Source organism: Tachysurus vachellii, chromosome 1 (genome assembly GCF_030014155.1).
Source record: "Tachysurus vachellii isolate PV-2020 chromosome 1, HZAU_Pvac_v1, whole genome shotgun sequence".
Classification (NCBI taxonomy): domain Eukaryota; kingdom Metazoa; phylum Chordata; class Actinopteri; order Siluriformes; family Bagridae; genus Tachysurus; species Tachysurus vachellii.
Genome location: NC_083460.1, coordinates 1,661,954 through 1,676,953, shown reverse-complemented (window position 1 = coordinate 1,676,953; position 15,000 = coordinate 1,661,954). Strand labels below are relative to the sequence as shown.

The 15,000-nt window shown below is 42.8% G+C and overlaps 1 protein-coding gene across 3 annotated transcripts in view; it reads right to left on the bottom strand.

Annotated features, from left to right (window-relative positions):
• ptprfb (protein tyrosine phosphatase receptor type Fb) overlaps positions 1 to 15,000 on the bottom strand; it is a 149,471-nt gene that overhangs the window by 50,809 nt on the left and 83,662 nt on the right. For all 3 annotated transcript variants that reach the window (XM_060867166.1, XM_060867158.1, XM_060867175.1), the window contains exons 7-12: positions 14,115 to 14,384; positions 11,351 to 11,932; positions 9,777 to 9,910; positions 8,516 to 8,660; positions 4,031 to 4,336; positions 1 to 85 (exon numbers count right to left, since the gene is read on the bottom strand). The exon at positions 1 to 85 is cut by the window's left edge and continues 109 nt beyond it. In XM_060867166.1, coding sequence (XP_060723149.1) covers positions 1 to 85; positions 4,031 to 4,336; positions 8,516 to 8,660; positions 9,777 to 9,910; positions 11,351 to 11,932; positions 14,115 to 14,384 — 1,522 coding nt within the window. The remainder of the gene's footprint in view (positions 86 to 4,030; positions 4,337 to 8,515; positions 8,661 to 9,776; positions 9,911 to 11,350; positions 11,933 to 14,114; positions 14,385 to 15,000) is intronic.

Here is a 15,000-nt window from a genome sequence, read left to right as displayed (position 1 = left end):
ACAGAGAGCGGCGGCTTCCACGTCACACGGATAGCCGTCGAGTTTATAGCCTCAACCTCCAGCTTACGAGGAGGAGCTCCGGGCACTGGGAATATACAGAATCCATCTTAATAAATGTTACTTGTTGGGGATTAATTTATAGGTTAGTTTATGGTAAAACCTTTTTATAGCACAGTGTAATAAATCTTATAATGTACCTTTATATCTGTTAAAGAAACTAGATTAATTTACAACAACTAACGGAATAAAATAATTAATTAATGAATTTTTCTACAAATTTTTATACGAAGGGAAATAAAAGAAATACTATAGATATATATAGAGGTGCCTTAGGGTGCCAGGTACTAAAGCATATTTTGTAGCTCAGGGTAAAGAAGAAAAAAACAAAGCCAGTGCTTGACGTCCCTCAGATGCACTAGGCAATAAAAATGAGAAATTTAGCCTGTATCTCAGAAGCAAGGCACTAAAAACAGGACAAAAATTAGCATGTGGCCCAGAGCACTGATACTGAGGGGAAATTTATTCTGTTGTACAAAGTAGCGTTTTAATGTTCCCTTAAGCAGACACACACACACACACACACACACACACACACACACAAACAAACTAACACACACAAACTAACTCACACACACAAACAAACTAACTCTCACACACACACACAAACTAACTCACACACACACACAAACAAACTAACTCACACACACAAACTAACTCTGACACACACACACACACACACACACAAACTAACACACACACAAACAAACTAACTCACACACACAAACAAACTAACTCACACACACACACAAACTCACACACACACACCCACACACAAACAAACTCTCTCACACACACAAACAAATTAACTCACACACAAACAAACTAACTCACACATACACACACACAAACAAACTCACACACACACCCACACACAAACACACACAAACAAACTCTCACCCACACACAAACAAACTCTCACACACACACAAACTAACTCACACACACACACAAACAAACTCACACACACACACACAAACAAACATACTAACTCACACACACACAAACAAACTAACTCACATACACACACACACACACACACAAACACCCACACAAACAAACTAACTCACACACACACAAAACAAACAGACACACACAAACAAACTCACACACACACACACAAACTAACTCTCACACACACACACACAAACACAATCTTAGTTAAGTTTCTCGAGCAAGCAGATTCGCCAAGTTTCTTCTTCCCTGAAGCACTTCTTTGTTTTTCTCTCTTTACTTTGAAGTTTAAAATAACCAAAGTTTTTGTTTCTATTAAACAGCATTCAAAATGGACACCGAATATGAAAACTGATTTGTTTATATAAAAAAAAAAAGAATAAAGAATGTTAAGCTAAGATATAGAGATCTCAAAATAATCCGGAGACGATGAAACACAATATCGTTATCACGCTAGACGAGACATTAGCATGTTCCCAACTTTCATTTTAATAATTACTCCTGCAAAGTCTCGACATCTATCTGCGCTTTACAAACCATTACTCATGCTACATGAGCTAAATTACTGTGTAGTAAATGTTTATGCAGTTCCTGGAGGCAATTCTGACAATTATTGTTTTGACTTTGGAGAATTTGCCCATTTATATCAAGCTTTTTAAAAAGTAATATGATGATCCAGCAAAACGTTCACAGGTTATAAAGGAAACTTCAAAGGAAGCAAAGGGAATTAAGGAGAGTGAACAGTGAGGGGAAATGTGTAGAAAAACCTGTTAATTACGGTAAGAAAAACTTCACGTATATTAATTATAGAAGGCATCCTTGTGGGATCGGGGAGAAGGAGCGCTCTTAAATTTGTGACAAAAGAGAAAGTGAGTGAGAGAGAAACAGAGACACTCGAAGAAAAGCGAGTATGACCCAAAAAAAGGTTCTGAACAGGGGGATGAACTGACTTTGAAAGAGAGCGAAAGGAAAGGGTGGAGTAGAAGACTGGGATCTCCTGAAGCCAAAAGAGGAAAAGAATCAACAAGGAGTAGAAATGACCTGTAAAAGAGAGAAACTGGCAATGAAAAAAAAGAGAGCTCTGTCTTCTGGTGGAGAAAAGGAGGGGTAGAAGAAAACCTCAACCTTACAGCAGTGTGTGAAAGAGTGCTTGGTTATGTGTGGGAGAAAAGCCTAGTGTGTCCAGGAGAGCGAAGCAAATCCTGTTATTTAGAGACAAAGAGCTCGTTGTTTGCAGAAAAGATGCTTATATCCCGTCTTAGACAAAAAGGTTCTGCTCACCCCGGACGGATCGTCTCCGCACTTTCAGAGAAACATCACAGAGGTAGAAGTTAGAGGCTTTTAGATGAGTCAGGGCAACTTGGCAAAACAGGTCAAAGGGCAACCAATCGACAAGAAGCAAAAACCTTCCATATGACTAGTTCTGAAGCCGCTAGAATTTTCTGTTCGTCCGTGTTTCTTAATGAGAAATTACCACACGATGTGCTACAACATCTATCAGCAACTTAACCCTCTGGTCCAACAAGCCTCCTCAAGGCTTTAGGTCACCCACAATCCAATGATTCCTCAACGCTGTATTCCAACCTCTAGAGAAACTAATTTAAATATTATAGTGTAAAATATGTATAGAAATGGACCGCATGACCTATTTTACCGACTCACCAAACCCTGGCTTGTGATTGGCTCCAATGGACCTTAGCAGCAAGCGATATCTCTGATGAACCGATGTGGGATGTGACATTATCAGACAAATTTGGTTTGGCGGTAATTATTCCTATATGAACTGTGTTTACTGTGACATAAATCAAGACGAGATTGGAGCATTAGCCATCTTACGGTCTCCTACTGTGAAAAAGTCTATAAAACAATATAACAAGAGTCCAGCACGCTGAACAAAGAGCAATCGTTCTCTAATCTCGGAATACACTTCGATTTCCAATGCTGACGCCTGAGGAACCCGATCACCAGATGTTCATTAATTCAGGGACCTCTGCACTAGTGTCATCTGCCTTGGAATCTGTTGTGTCATCAGTAACAGCATGTTAAGACATGTTTTAGAGCTGCTTGATATGTCCGTGGGGTCCGTTGCATATCAATCGCAACCCGTGCTTTGGAACATTCATTCATCTTCTACCGCTTATTCGAACTACCTCGGGTCACGGGGAGCCTGTGCCTATCTCAGGCGTCATCGGGCATCAAGGCAGGATACACCCTGGACGGAGTGCCAACCCATCACAGGGCACACACACACACACTCTCTCATTCACTCACACACTCACACACTACGGACAATTTTCCAGAGATGCCAATCAACCTACCATGCATGTCTTTGGACCGGGGGAGGAAACCGGAGTCCCCTGAGGAAACCCCCGAGGCACGGGGAGAACATGCAATTTCCACACACAAGGTGGAGGCGGGAATCGAACCCCCAACCCTGGAGGTGTGAGGCGAACGTGCTAACCACTAAGACACCGTGCCCCCTGCTTTGGAACATGAAGACGATAATCTTACCGACTGAACAAATAACTGATAACAAGATGAAGATCTGGTGCAACGGGAACTCTGCAAATCTCACAAGACTCGACAAAAGAAATTTCCGTTCAAAATATGAAGCGAGCTCCGGACCTCGTTTGGGGTGTGGTGATGTTTTTATCTAGTAGGAGCTTTTAAATAATGTTTTGCACTACATCAAACATCCTTCTAACGGTCCTTGGGTCGTAACCACATGCATCTAAAATAAACTTTAAAACAAATTTTGTTGATAATGCAGTTGCTTGCAGGACTAGAAATGAATGTTCACTCGTGAGTGTAGTTAGTAGTATAGTTAAAGCGGTTAAAGAAGATACATTAGTGTGGTTAGAGGTCAACAAGATCAAAGGCAAGAAGGATGAAAATATGGAAATTTCCTCATAGGAAAGTGATCACCCAAGAGTTAGGATGAAAAAGAACAGGAACAGGAAATGAGGAGCAGATTCCTGCGGAAATTTGGCTTCTTTCCCTCAGGACGTTAAAGACGTACCATCCTCGTTGGTTCTGATGCGTACTGGTGTGCTCTCAGGTCCAGGCCCCACATCAGTGTGAGCCCTCACACGAACCACATACTCCGTCCACTTCCCCAACCCCTCTAGTACAACACTGGTGGCATCCGCTCCAATGTCAGTCACTTCGTGCCGCTCGGTGTCCTCGCCGTTCACCGCCCGGTAGCTCACAGTGTAGCGAACGATAGCGCCGTGCCTGCTGGCAGCAGGTGGAGGAACCCAACTCACCTTAATGCTGGTAGAGCTCAGACTGAGCACCTGAACGTCCTGAGGTGGAGCTGAGGGTGCTGGCGAGGCAACGGAACGGGTGTCAAACAAAATGAAAACAAATTAAGGTCAAATAAGGAAGAAGGTCAACACTTCTAGGCTGGAGGCTAGCCAGATTCTTAGTGGTCAGGGTTTGGAGCTAGCAAGCAAAAAGATGGTGGGTTCAAATCTCAGAACAGCCAGAGACTAGGAAGCCTCAGTGCAGTTCCGATCTGTGATGGGATTGAACAGTAACTTTGGCTACAAGCATCAGACAAAACGTGTAAATTATTCCAAAAGGTTCTTTCTCATGAAAGTTCTAATTCTCATCATTGTTCAATGTTTTTTTTTTATGTCCTACTTCATAAAGTGAAACAATTCTGAAAGTTTCTCAGGTTTGGTTAGAAATCAATGCTAAGTGCAATTACAGCTCATAGGTAAATGTTGGTAAATGAGGTAAATGTTGAGATCGCAGATTGTGTTATCTGGTTTCCATGGACACTGGACACTTCTATTGTCTGAATGCGTGATGGCGTGTTAAATCAATATCTTTATTCATCTCTAGCTTATGCTTAGTGTACGAGTTTCTCAGTTGCCTAGCAACAGCATATTCATGTTGAACAAAAAGTTGAATTGACTAAAAAAAGTACAAATATAACATTTACTTTCGACAGATGGCACGATGTTTGCGAGTCCCGTGAAGTGAGTCGTCTTCGTTTCTGATGTCAAATTACAAACCTGATCTGATTTCATGCCTGGAGCCACAAAGTCTGTGTTTAATTTGGTTTTTCTTGCATCTTCTTCAAGCTTAGTTTCACTGAATTTGAATATTCAGATGTTTTTAACGAGTACAAATGGGGCTTATCATGACACAGGGATCTGTCAATCATTGGCCTGCTTTTCTTTTCTTTGTGTGTGTGTATGTGTGTGTGCGTGCGAGTGTTTTGTGTTCTTGCATGTTTGAATGTCGGCTTTTTGGCTCAAAGACAGCATCTTTTTGCGTTTGTCAGATTTCCAAGTGAAGAGAGATGCATATGTGTGTGTGTGGTTGTGTGTGTGTGTGAGTGTCTGTGTGGTTGTGTGTGTGTGGTTGTGAGTGTGTGTGTCTGTTTGTGTGTGTGTGTGGTTGTGTGCATGAGTGTTTGTATGTGTGTGCGTGTGTGTCTGTGTGTGTGTTTGTCTCTGTGTCTATGTGTGCGTGTGTGTGTGGTTGTGTGAATGTGTGTGTGAGTGTGTGTATGTGTGTGCGTGTGTTTGTGTGTGTGAGTGTGTGTGGTTTTGTGCGTGAGTGTGTGTATGTGTGTGTGTGTGTGTCTGTGTGTGTGTCTGTGTGTGTGTGCGTGTGTCTGTGTGTGTGTGTCTGTGTGTGTGTCTGTGCGTGTGTGTGTCTGTGTGTCTCTGTGTGTGTGTGTATTTGTGTCTGTGTGTCTGTGCGTGTGTGTGTCTCTGTGTGTGTGTGTGTGTCTCTCTGTGCGTGTGTGTGCCTGTGTGTGTGTCTCTGTGTGTGTGTGTCTGTGTGTGTGTCTCTCTGTGTGTGTGTGTGTGTCTCTGTGTGTGTGTGTCTGTGTGGGTGTGTGTGTGTGTCTGTGTGTGTCTGTGTGGGTGTGTGTGTGGTTGTGTGCGTGAGTGTTTGTATGTGTGTGCGTGTGAGTCTATGTGTGTGTGTTTGTCTCTGTGTCTATGTGTGCGTGTGTGTGTGGTTGTGTGCATGTGTGCGTGAGTGTGTGTATGTGTGTGCGTGTGTTTGTGAGTGTGTGAGGTTTTGTGCGTGAGTGTGTGTATGTGTGTGTGAGTATGTGTGTGTGTCTGTGTGTGTGTGCGTGTGTCTGTGCGTGTGTGTGTCTGTGTGTGTGTCTCTGTGTGTGTGTGTTTGTGTCTGTGTGTGTCTGTGCGTGTGTGTGCGTGTGTGTGTCTCTGTGTGTGTGTGTCTCTCTGTGCGTGTGTGTGCCTGTGTGTGTGTGTGTCTCTGTGTGTGTGTCTGTGTGTGTGTGTCTCTCTGTGCGTGTGTGTGTGTGTCTCTGTGTGTGTGTGTCTGTGTGTCTCTCTGTGTGTGTGTCTGTGTGTGTGTGTGTCTGTGTGTGTGTGTGTGAGGTTTTGTGCGTGAGTGTGTGTATGTGTGTGCGTATGTGTGTGTGTTTCTGTGTGTGTGTGTGCGTGTCTGTGTGTGTGTGTCTGTGCGTGTGTGTGTCTGTCTCTGTGTGTGTGTGTGTGTTTGTGTCTGTGTGTGTCTGTGCGTGTGTGTGCGTGTGTGTCTCTGTGTGTGTGTGTCTCTCTGTGCGTGTGTGTGCCTGTGTGTGTGTCTCTGTGTGTGTGTGTCTGTGTGGGTGTGTGTGTGTGTGTGTCTGTGTGTGTCTGTGTGGGTGTGTGTGGTTGTGTGCGTGAGTGTTTGTATGTGTGTGTGTGTGTCTATGTGTGTGTGTTTGTCTCTGTGTCTATGTGTGCGTGTGTGTGTGTGTGTCTCTGTGTGTGTGTGTGTCTCTCTGTGCGTGTGTGTGCCTGTGTGTGTCTCTGTGTGTGTGTGTGTCTGTGTCTCTCTGTGCGTGTGTGTGTGTGTCTCTGTGTGTGTGTGTCTGTGTGTCTCTCTGTGTGTGTGTCTGTGTGTGTGTGTGTCTGTGTGTGTGTGTGTGTGTGAGGTTTTGTGCATGAGTGTGTGTATGTGTGTGTGAGTATGTGTGTGTCTGTGTGTGTGTGCGTGTGTGTGTGTGTCTGTGCGTGTGTGTGTCTGTCTCTGTGTGTGTGTCTGTGTGTGTGTGTGTGTGTCTGTGTGTGTTTTATGTGTGCAATCCTAGTGTAAGACCAAATGTAATTAAATGACCAAATGATCTACAGGTGAATCTGGCTAACTTTTCACAGCCCAGAAATGAAAGGAAAAAAAAAAAAAACATAGACAACAACAACAACAACAACAACAAATAATAATAATAACTACAATATAAATTAGTGCTCAGTGCTGAACATCAACATAAACAAAAGGCATATACAAAAAAAATATAAGATAATAATAAATAATGAGAAAAGGATGTATAAGAGAAAAAAAAAAGGGAATGAAGCTTTAAAGAACCAGAGACTGAAGTCTCAGTACGTATCAGTGTTGTTTTATAGTCTTACATTCTGTTTGTATCAATAAAAACATTTATAATGGTGTGTTGTGGAAGTTTGTGTGTTTTTAATGATCGGTTATTAAATTCTGGATTCTGATTGGGCGAAAGTTCTTGAATCGTTTCATTCACATTGAGTTGATATGGTGAAGTTTTCTTTAAATAAGAAGGTGTTTATGGATCAAACACATACGGAAGGAGTCTCCAGTGTCGGCGTTTTTTTTTTTCATTCAAAAAGATAAATATTTATTCCTTAAATGAACCGCGAATGTAACTGAAATCCTGGATAATCTGGCAACCCGTTCACCGGGGTTTTAATGCCAGGATTGAGATGCTCAGGGTTTTGGACTGTTATTTATTTATTTTTTCTTTAATTAGCACAAATGTTGTCAAAAGATCCTGTAGGACCTTCAAAAAACGACAGCACTCTAACGCCGCCGAAGCCGCCATGACACGGCGATCTGTCCATCTGTCATCCGTTCTCACTGCTTTCACGCTCGTCTTTATGTCAGCGCGCTACAGAAGCTCCGCAGCTGCAGCTGAGATATTTACGGAGCAGGACGCGGTTCTGACAGATGATCAGAGAGCGTTTTATTTTAGCGCTGAATGATGAGCGAGAGACAGGAGCAGTGACACCATGCGGACGTTTTTTCAGATGTGCTTTCGCCGTCCGGGTTCGGCTCGAGGGTTTCGCACGTGCTTCGTGGACAGTGAGAAAGAAGAACGATCGTCGTCGCACGGACGATGTTGACCTTGTGTTTAACGATTTATTAAAAAAAAGGGTTGCATTTAAGTCTCGTACCGACAGAATATTCTGGACGTTTCTTTTCTGTGCTGGTTGTTAAACTAACAGGGTAAAATTACAGGATCCTTGTTAACTGTTTTAACCCCAAAGAAAATAATAATGACAAGAATGCATTATATTGTCCCTTCTGCCCTTGTCAAGGCACAAGAGGAATTCTCTCGCTCAGGAAAGAGGGATAATTTATAGCAGAGGCAGGAGGAGAGAAACGGAAAAAGGAGAGAGAAATCTACAGCTGTCCCTGAGCAGCAGGATGATTTCTTTCTTTTCTTTTTTAGGTTAGCACTGATAGAACAGGAGGAAAGAGAAAGAGCACTCACTGGACTGAGCGGTCCTGGCTTCGATGGGCTTGGTGAAGACCCCCAGGCCCATTTCAGAGCGAGCGGCGAGGGAGAACATATACAGAGTGTCTGGCTTCAGGCCTTCCACAGCGTATGACCCGGCCGTGTTGAAGGTGACACTGAGCTGCAAAAAAAAACACCAAACTCTGTTTTTTCACCTTTATTCACTTCTCACAGACATCCCTATTCCGCCATCATAAAATATAACAGTAATAAAAACTGGTATATACACGAATGACCGTTAGGGAGTCTTATTGCATCATAACATATAACAGCCAATCAGGTTCAAGTATGCAAAAGAATTGCACGTATTCATTCCATCAGTTCACCTGGGGTTACGGACAGGGGTAAAGAATCCTAGTGACATGATTTCTAATTTGAATATTAATAAAATGATGTTAAGATTACGTTATAAAAATGTTTTTGCATCATTAAATATCAGCCAATCAGGATTGTGTATGCAAATGAAGCATACAGCAGCATTGTTTACTCAGAAAAAAAAGGGGACAAAAAAAAATGCATTGGGTACATAGTGTATTTATTTCTGAATTTGCATATTCATATCAGAATATGGTCATAAATTAAAAAAGTGAACCTGTGCCAATAGATAACAGCCAATCAGGTTGACTTATGCAACTATAAGCCCCATAACACCAGATTACTTTAGATTACTTTAATTCGTTCTGCTTTTTGGTGGAACCATCATGTCATGCGTAATAATGTGTTCAGTGCCATACACTGCACCTAAAACCCATTAGCAGCACACGCATTTGGAGTTTAGTTTTATCCGCTTTGTTGTCATGCTGATATCTAATTTTTTTTCACACCCCTACAGTCTACAGTCACATTTTAGCTACAACCGGAACAGAGAACGATCAGAGCGTTCAAAAGGCATCTGCTCTCGACATGGGCCGATTTTACCCACGTCTCCTCCACATGGCATGTGAATTTTTGCCAAGTCTTGTTTTTGCAGGTCTGTTGTCAGCGGGCGTCGATTACGATGTCCTTTCTTTTTTAAAGCCAAACAACAATCTACAGAACTCAAACTCTGAAAACGACCCGCGGACGTTTGCCCTCGGGCCGTGACCCAAAAACGTCACATTGGACTATCTTTAATTGTCAGCAGTGGCCCTGAATTACACGCTGTCATACAGTAACCTCCTGCATGGAGCCCAATAACAGGACACATAAAACGATAAGAAGTTTAGTTACTGCGCAAAATCGAGCAACGTTTCCGTACCTTATTATCTGAACTGGCCTCCCAGTAATGTAGCTCGTACTTAGTGATGGGCTCCTGAACAGGTAAAATCCACTTCAGCATAATCCTGGTGTCCAGTTCGGCTTCGGCCTCGAATCCAGAAGGCTGTGCAGGGACTGAAGAATGCACAGGAAAGAAAGGAGGTTAAAAAACAAACCTGATTACGGTGCATCAAGTCCACGTCTTGGGTTGTGCTACAAAACTAGCCTAATTCCCCAGAGAGCTTAGCTTTAGTCCTCAAGTCTTTTATACCTCAAACCCATGTCCAGTTCTAGAAACATGAACAGAACTTGAATCCAACACAAATCCTGGATCATTATAATGGTAGGTGGCCATCTTGGAAAACAGGACCAAGACAATTTACTAAGCACTTGTGTATTAATAAGCGGTTTATGTCCCGACGACAAAATTTCATTCATTCATCTTCTACCGCTTATCCGAACTACCTCAGGTCACGGGGATCTCAGGCGTCATCGGGCATCAAGGCAGGATACACCCTGGATGGAGTGCCAACCCATCACAGGGCACACACACACACACTCATTCACTCACACACTGCGGACAATTTTCCAGAGATGCCAATCAACCTACCATGCATGTCTTTGGACCGGGGGAGGAAACCGGAGTACCCGGAGGAAACCCCCAAGGCACGGGGAGAACATGCAAACTCCACACACACAAGGCGGAGGTGGGAATCGAACCCCCAACCCTGGAGGTGTGAGGCCAACGTGCTAATCACTAAGCCACCGTGACCCCCACCACAAAATTTACAAACAAAAAAAAAATTGTAGCAGAAAGTTGTAGCTAACTACGTCGATCACAACTGACCCCAATATTATTATAGAAATAGGAAGGAGGTTATGTAGCTCGTGACTTTATACTTTTTTGTAAAAGTAACTAACAGACGATTTGGTGAAAGACCTGAAACGACACAAGTGACTTTAGAAGTGACAGACGTCCATTAGCCCTGTAAAAGCAAACAGACCTTCACCGAACGCTCCCTGACACATGAACATATTTTCACTCTTCTCCATTTTTCTGTTATGTGTTTTTTTATTCCGTGTCTCTTACTTTAGTAAACACATATTTATTCAATCTGCAGCACAGACAAATCTCGCTTGTGTCACTGCAGGATGAATCACTTCAGCAAGCTTTGAACTTTATACGCCACACACACACACACACACACACACACACACACACACACACCAAAACTAGTCCCAGATCCTCACTGTGTTTATTTCTGTTTCTCAGTCTATAAAAAGCTGAGACTCTCTGAGCCACAGCAAAGGAAAAAAAACGACAAACAAAACAAAAAGCTTTTTAAAATCTGAACCTGGTTTTTAGTTCACTGAGGTTCAACAGGTTCTCCATGTACTATAAAAACATCATTGACACGAAACAACATTCTTTTGACTGGCAGAAGCTTACATTTCTTTACCAAAATGGGGAAGGAGCCCAAGGGAAGGTAAGCAAGGTTAGGTGAGGTACGGTTAGTTGTGTTGGTTGGCTATTTGGTTGGTTATTTATATAAATAAAAGTTGATCTTAACAAACCTCCTTGTTGCGTTTTGACCTGCAGGACATCAGACGGCGGTCCGTCTCCTACAGAAGTGAAGCCCAGGACACGAAGACTGTAGGTGACGTTGGTGGTTAATCCAGAGATCGTGGTCAGTCTGCTGTCGTCAGTGTTGTGCTTCAGCCAGGCGCTGAGCTGCATGTCCGGATCGGTTGTGTAATAGATGCGATATCCGCGAATCTGTCCGTTGGGTTCTTCTGGAGGTTCCCACTGCACCAGCATGGTGCTGGAGCTCAGCATACGTGCCTGCACGTGCAACGGAGGAGACGAAGGTGCCTGTTCGCTAGTGCGAGTCTCTACAGCATCACTTGGTGGACCACGCCCAATGTTGTTCACCGCCATTATGCGGAACTCGTACTCTGAGTACGGACTCAACCCGCCGATGCTGTAGCGTGTTGTTGCAACACCGTCCACTTCCTGGTAGCTGCTGTCAGAAGCTTTGGAGCGGTACTGGATCATGTAGTAGGACACGGGTTCCGGGTTCCCAGAATCCCACGTCAGGGTGACACTTGTGGCCGTCGTTTCAGTTACAGTCAGAGATGTGGGGGGTTTGGGAAGAGCTAAGGAGATGGAGGGCAGATAAAAACTTTACAATAACACTAAAAATGTCATGATGAAAAAGATAATCCTTTGCTCACCAGGATGTTGACCTTGTTCCTTGTAATGTGTCCAATTTACGTTGCCGACTAGTGCACTACAAAACTACAAAGACAATTTCCTTACGTACTAGCAGCGACACATCAGCTAGCTATTAAGCGAATCACAATGATTTCCAGATCGCTTCTGAAAGATATTTAATTTATATTTAAATATATTTCCTACTCTTTTCTATTGCATTGCAGCTACGTGCTAACGTCTTAAGTACGCAACCATGTGTAAAGTACGTAACCGTGCAAATGACACGACGGAAATATTGTAAATAACGATAAAACCAGGCGGTAAACGTACAATCGTCACACAGCAAGTGTCACTTCGTATTCCTCACCAGGTACCTCGCTTGGCCACTGAAACTTATGCTGAATCAATTTTATTGACTGTCAGAGACTGAACCATCGCAAAGCAAGTAAGAAGTATAGCTCAGCTCGACTGGATCGCTATGTATCCGAGAGAGAGAGAGAGAGAGAGAGAGAGAGAGAGAGAGAGAGACAGTACAAGTAAAAAGGGCAGGTGAGCAAGTCAGGAACACACATCCTCGTGTCATTAAGACTTGTGACCAGCCTGGAGATAAACGCCTGTGACACTTTCTGAGCCATTATTGATTGCCGAAGTGTAAAGTGCAATCAATAGAGTTAGCGGTTGCTAACGCGAGTCCTTGTGTCTGTTGGGACTGAAACACACTCAAGCTCAATCTGCACGTTCGCTGTGGGCAAATACAAGCTCTGAATCATCAAAAGGGCAAAAAGCTGAAGCCTGCTGTTCTCTCCAGTGAGCTTTCCAAAGTCCCTTAAGATCATTAATGCTAGAGAACGACAGAGGGACGGTCTCTCTGACTGGACGGAACCTAGAGGTAAAGTCAAAACCAGGGCCTGATGTGGAGGGACATCCGTTTAGGACAATCTACCTGACTGGGAGGAGAAAGCTTTAAATACAAACAGCTTCTTTAGAGAAACAAACAGTCAGCCAACAGTAGGGTTGCAAAATTCCGGGAATTTTCAAGGCTGGAAACTTTCCATGGGAATTAACGGGAATATATGGGAATTAACTGGAATATATGGGAATTAACTGGGAATTTTTTAAAAAACTAGAGTTTCCTATAACAAGGAACTTAAATGTACATAATTGTGTTTAAAACAACAAGATTTAATGCAATTTAAGTTGAATTTGTACCCTGCGTTCCTCGGTCACTTGCACACAGCACACTGCTTACTGGAGGGCCATTGAGGCCAAACCCCCTGCAGGTACTCGTGTTCTTCCATAACATGCACAGTAACACTTTATTTTAGGGTCATTTAACTATTAGCATGAATATTAATAGAATATTGTCTGTTTATTAGTACTTATTAAGCACATATTAATGCCTTATTCTGCATGACCTTATTCTACATTCAAACACACACTAACACACACTCACTTGAGAAACACACACTCACTTTAACACACACTCACTTGAGAAAAAATGCTTCATTTTACATTTTGATTGGGACTTTTTTAGAAGGGTGGGGGGGGGATGCTTTCATTTTACAGCAATCATAGGAAAATATGTTTATTACAGCTATTAAGTTTAATATGTTTATTACAAGCATAATAATGTTTATTATGTTTTTGTGTTACTCAATGAAATAATCAATTAAAGTTCTACTTACAATTAAATCAGTCAAGACGTCAAGTTTCCAATTTGGAATATTTCCAAAATTCCAATTAATTTAATTAGATGTTTCGTCTCTCGTTTGAGTTTTTCAAACCAAAATTAGTAAAGTTCAAGAAATAAAAAGATATAAGAAGCAAATTCTTTTATTCTATTCGTTCCGACCGTGACTTTAGTCAGCTGGTCTAAAAGTGTAGACTGTTGCGAGGCTACAGACTTTCTCTCTACAGAATGGCGTCTTGTGCTAAACACTTTCTTTCTTGCAGTTCTTTTGAAAAGTTTACCGTTTGAACTGAAGATAGCATCAGTGAAAAGGCCTATTATATGTGCATCCAGGCAACATAACTACCAAGGTTACCACGGAACAGGAATGACTGCAGTTCCTCTGCTGCTTGTTGAAACGGAGGGTCATTAAGGAGTAAAAGCTTGAACCTTACCTTTGACTGTAACTTGCGCCGTGGCTTCGATCATTCCCAGAGAAGACATGGCCACGCAGGTGTAGTTAGCCGACTTTCGGATGTTGGTAAGTTCCAGAACGTTGCGTCCTATGGGCATTTCCTCTTCTTTGGTGAGCTCGGTTTCTCCAGTCATCCACTTGACGTAGGGCATCGGGGCTCCAACAGCGACACAGGTCAGGTTGGTGCTGCCCCCTGGCATCACCTCCTGATCACTGGGTGGGATGGAGAAACGGGGCGGTACCCGTCGTACTGGAAAGCATAACCGAAAGAACCGAGTGAGATGTCTGGATATTTAGCGCTGCGAGAGTGATGCGAGAGTGATGCGAGAGTGGATAGTTACCTGGGTAATTCTATTGTAAACTCTAGCTCATGGATCTAACTAATTCCTTGTAAAAGTTCACCCAGGTTTACTTACCTTTTAGTTACAACCTTGCCACTTCAATACGACAGGACAAATACTGTGACCAGTTACTTAGCGTCTAGACGCAGAGTAACGCTTAACATTAACTTAAGTAACATCGTAGGACACAGATGCCCTGTTTCACACAGTGCTGTATGACGGAAGCTACGTTGAGTTGTGTTGTATCAAGCTGCATGATGGGACAGTCGGTTGCTCGTCTGGTTCTTTCTACAATTTTATCACACGCAAAAGTCCCACCTTTAAAAGAGCACTGACACGACCTGACTCTCTACAGACAGGAAACGAAGATTAGCGTAAAAGACGCAAGTACCTTTCAGCTAGATCAGATTCAACAAGATATCTTGCTAATGTTTAACTTAATTGAATGTTTTTTTTCCCCCTTTCGATTTTCGCCTAATCCAATCTGCAGGGTTTTAAGGCTTTTTCAGATTACAGGGTGTCGAT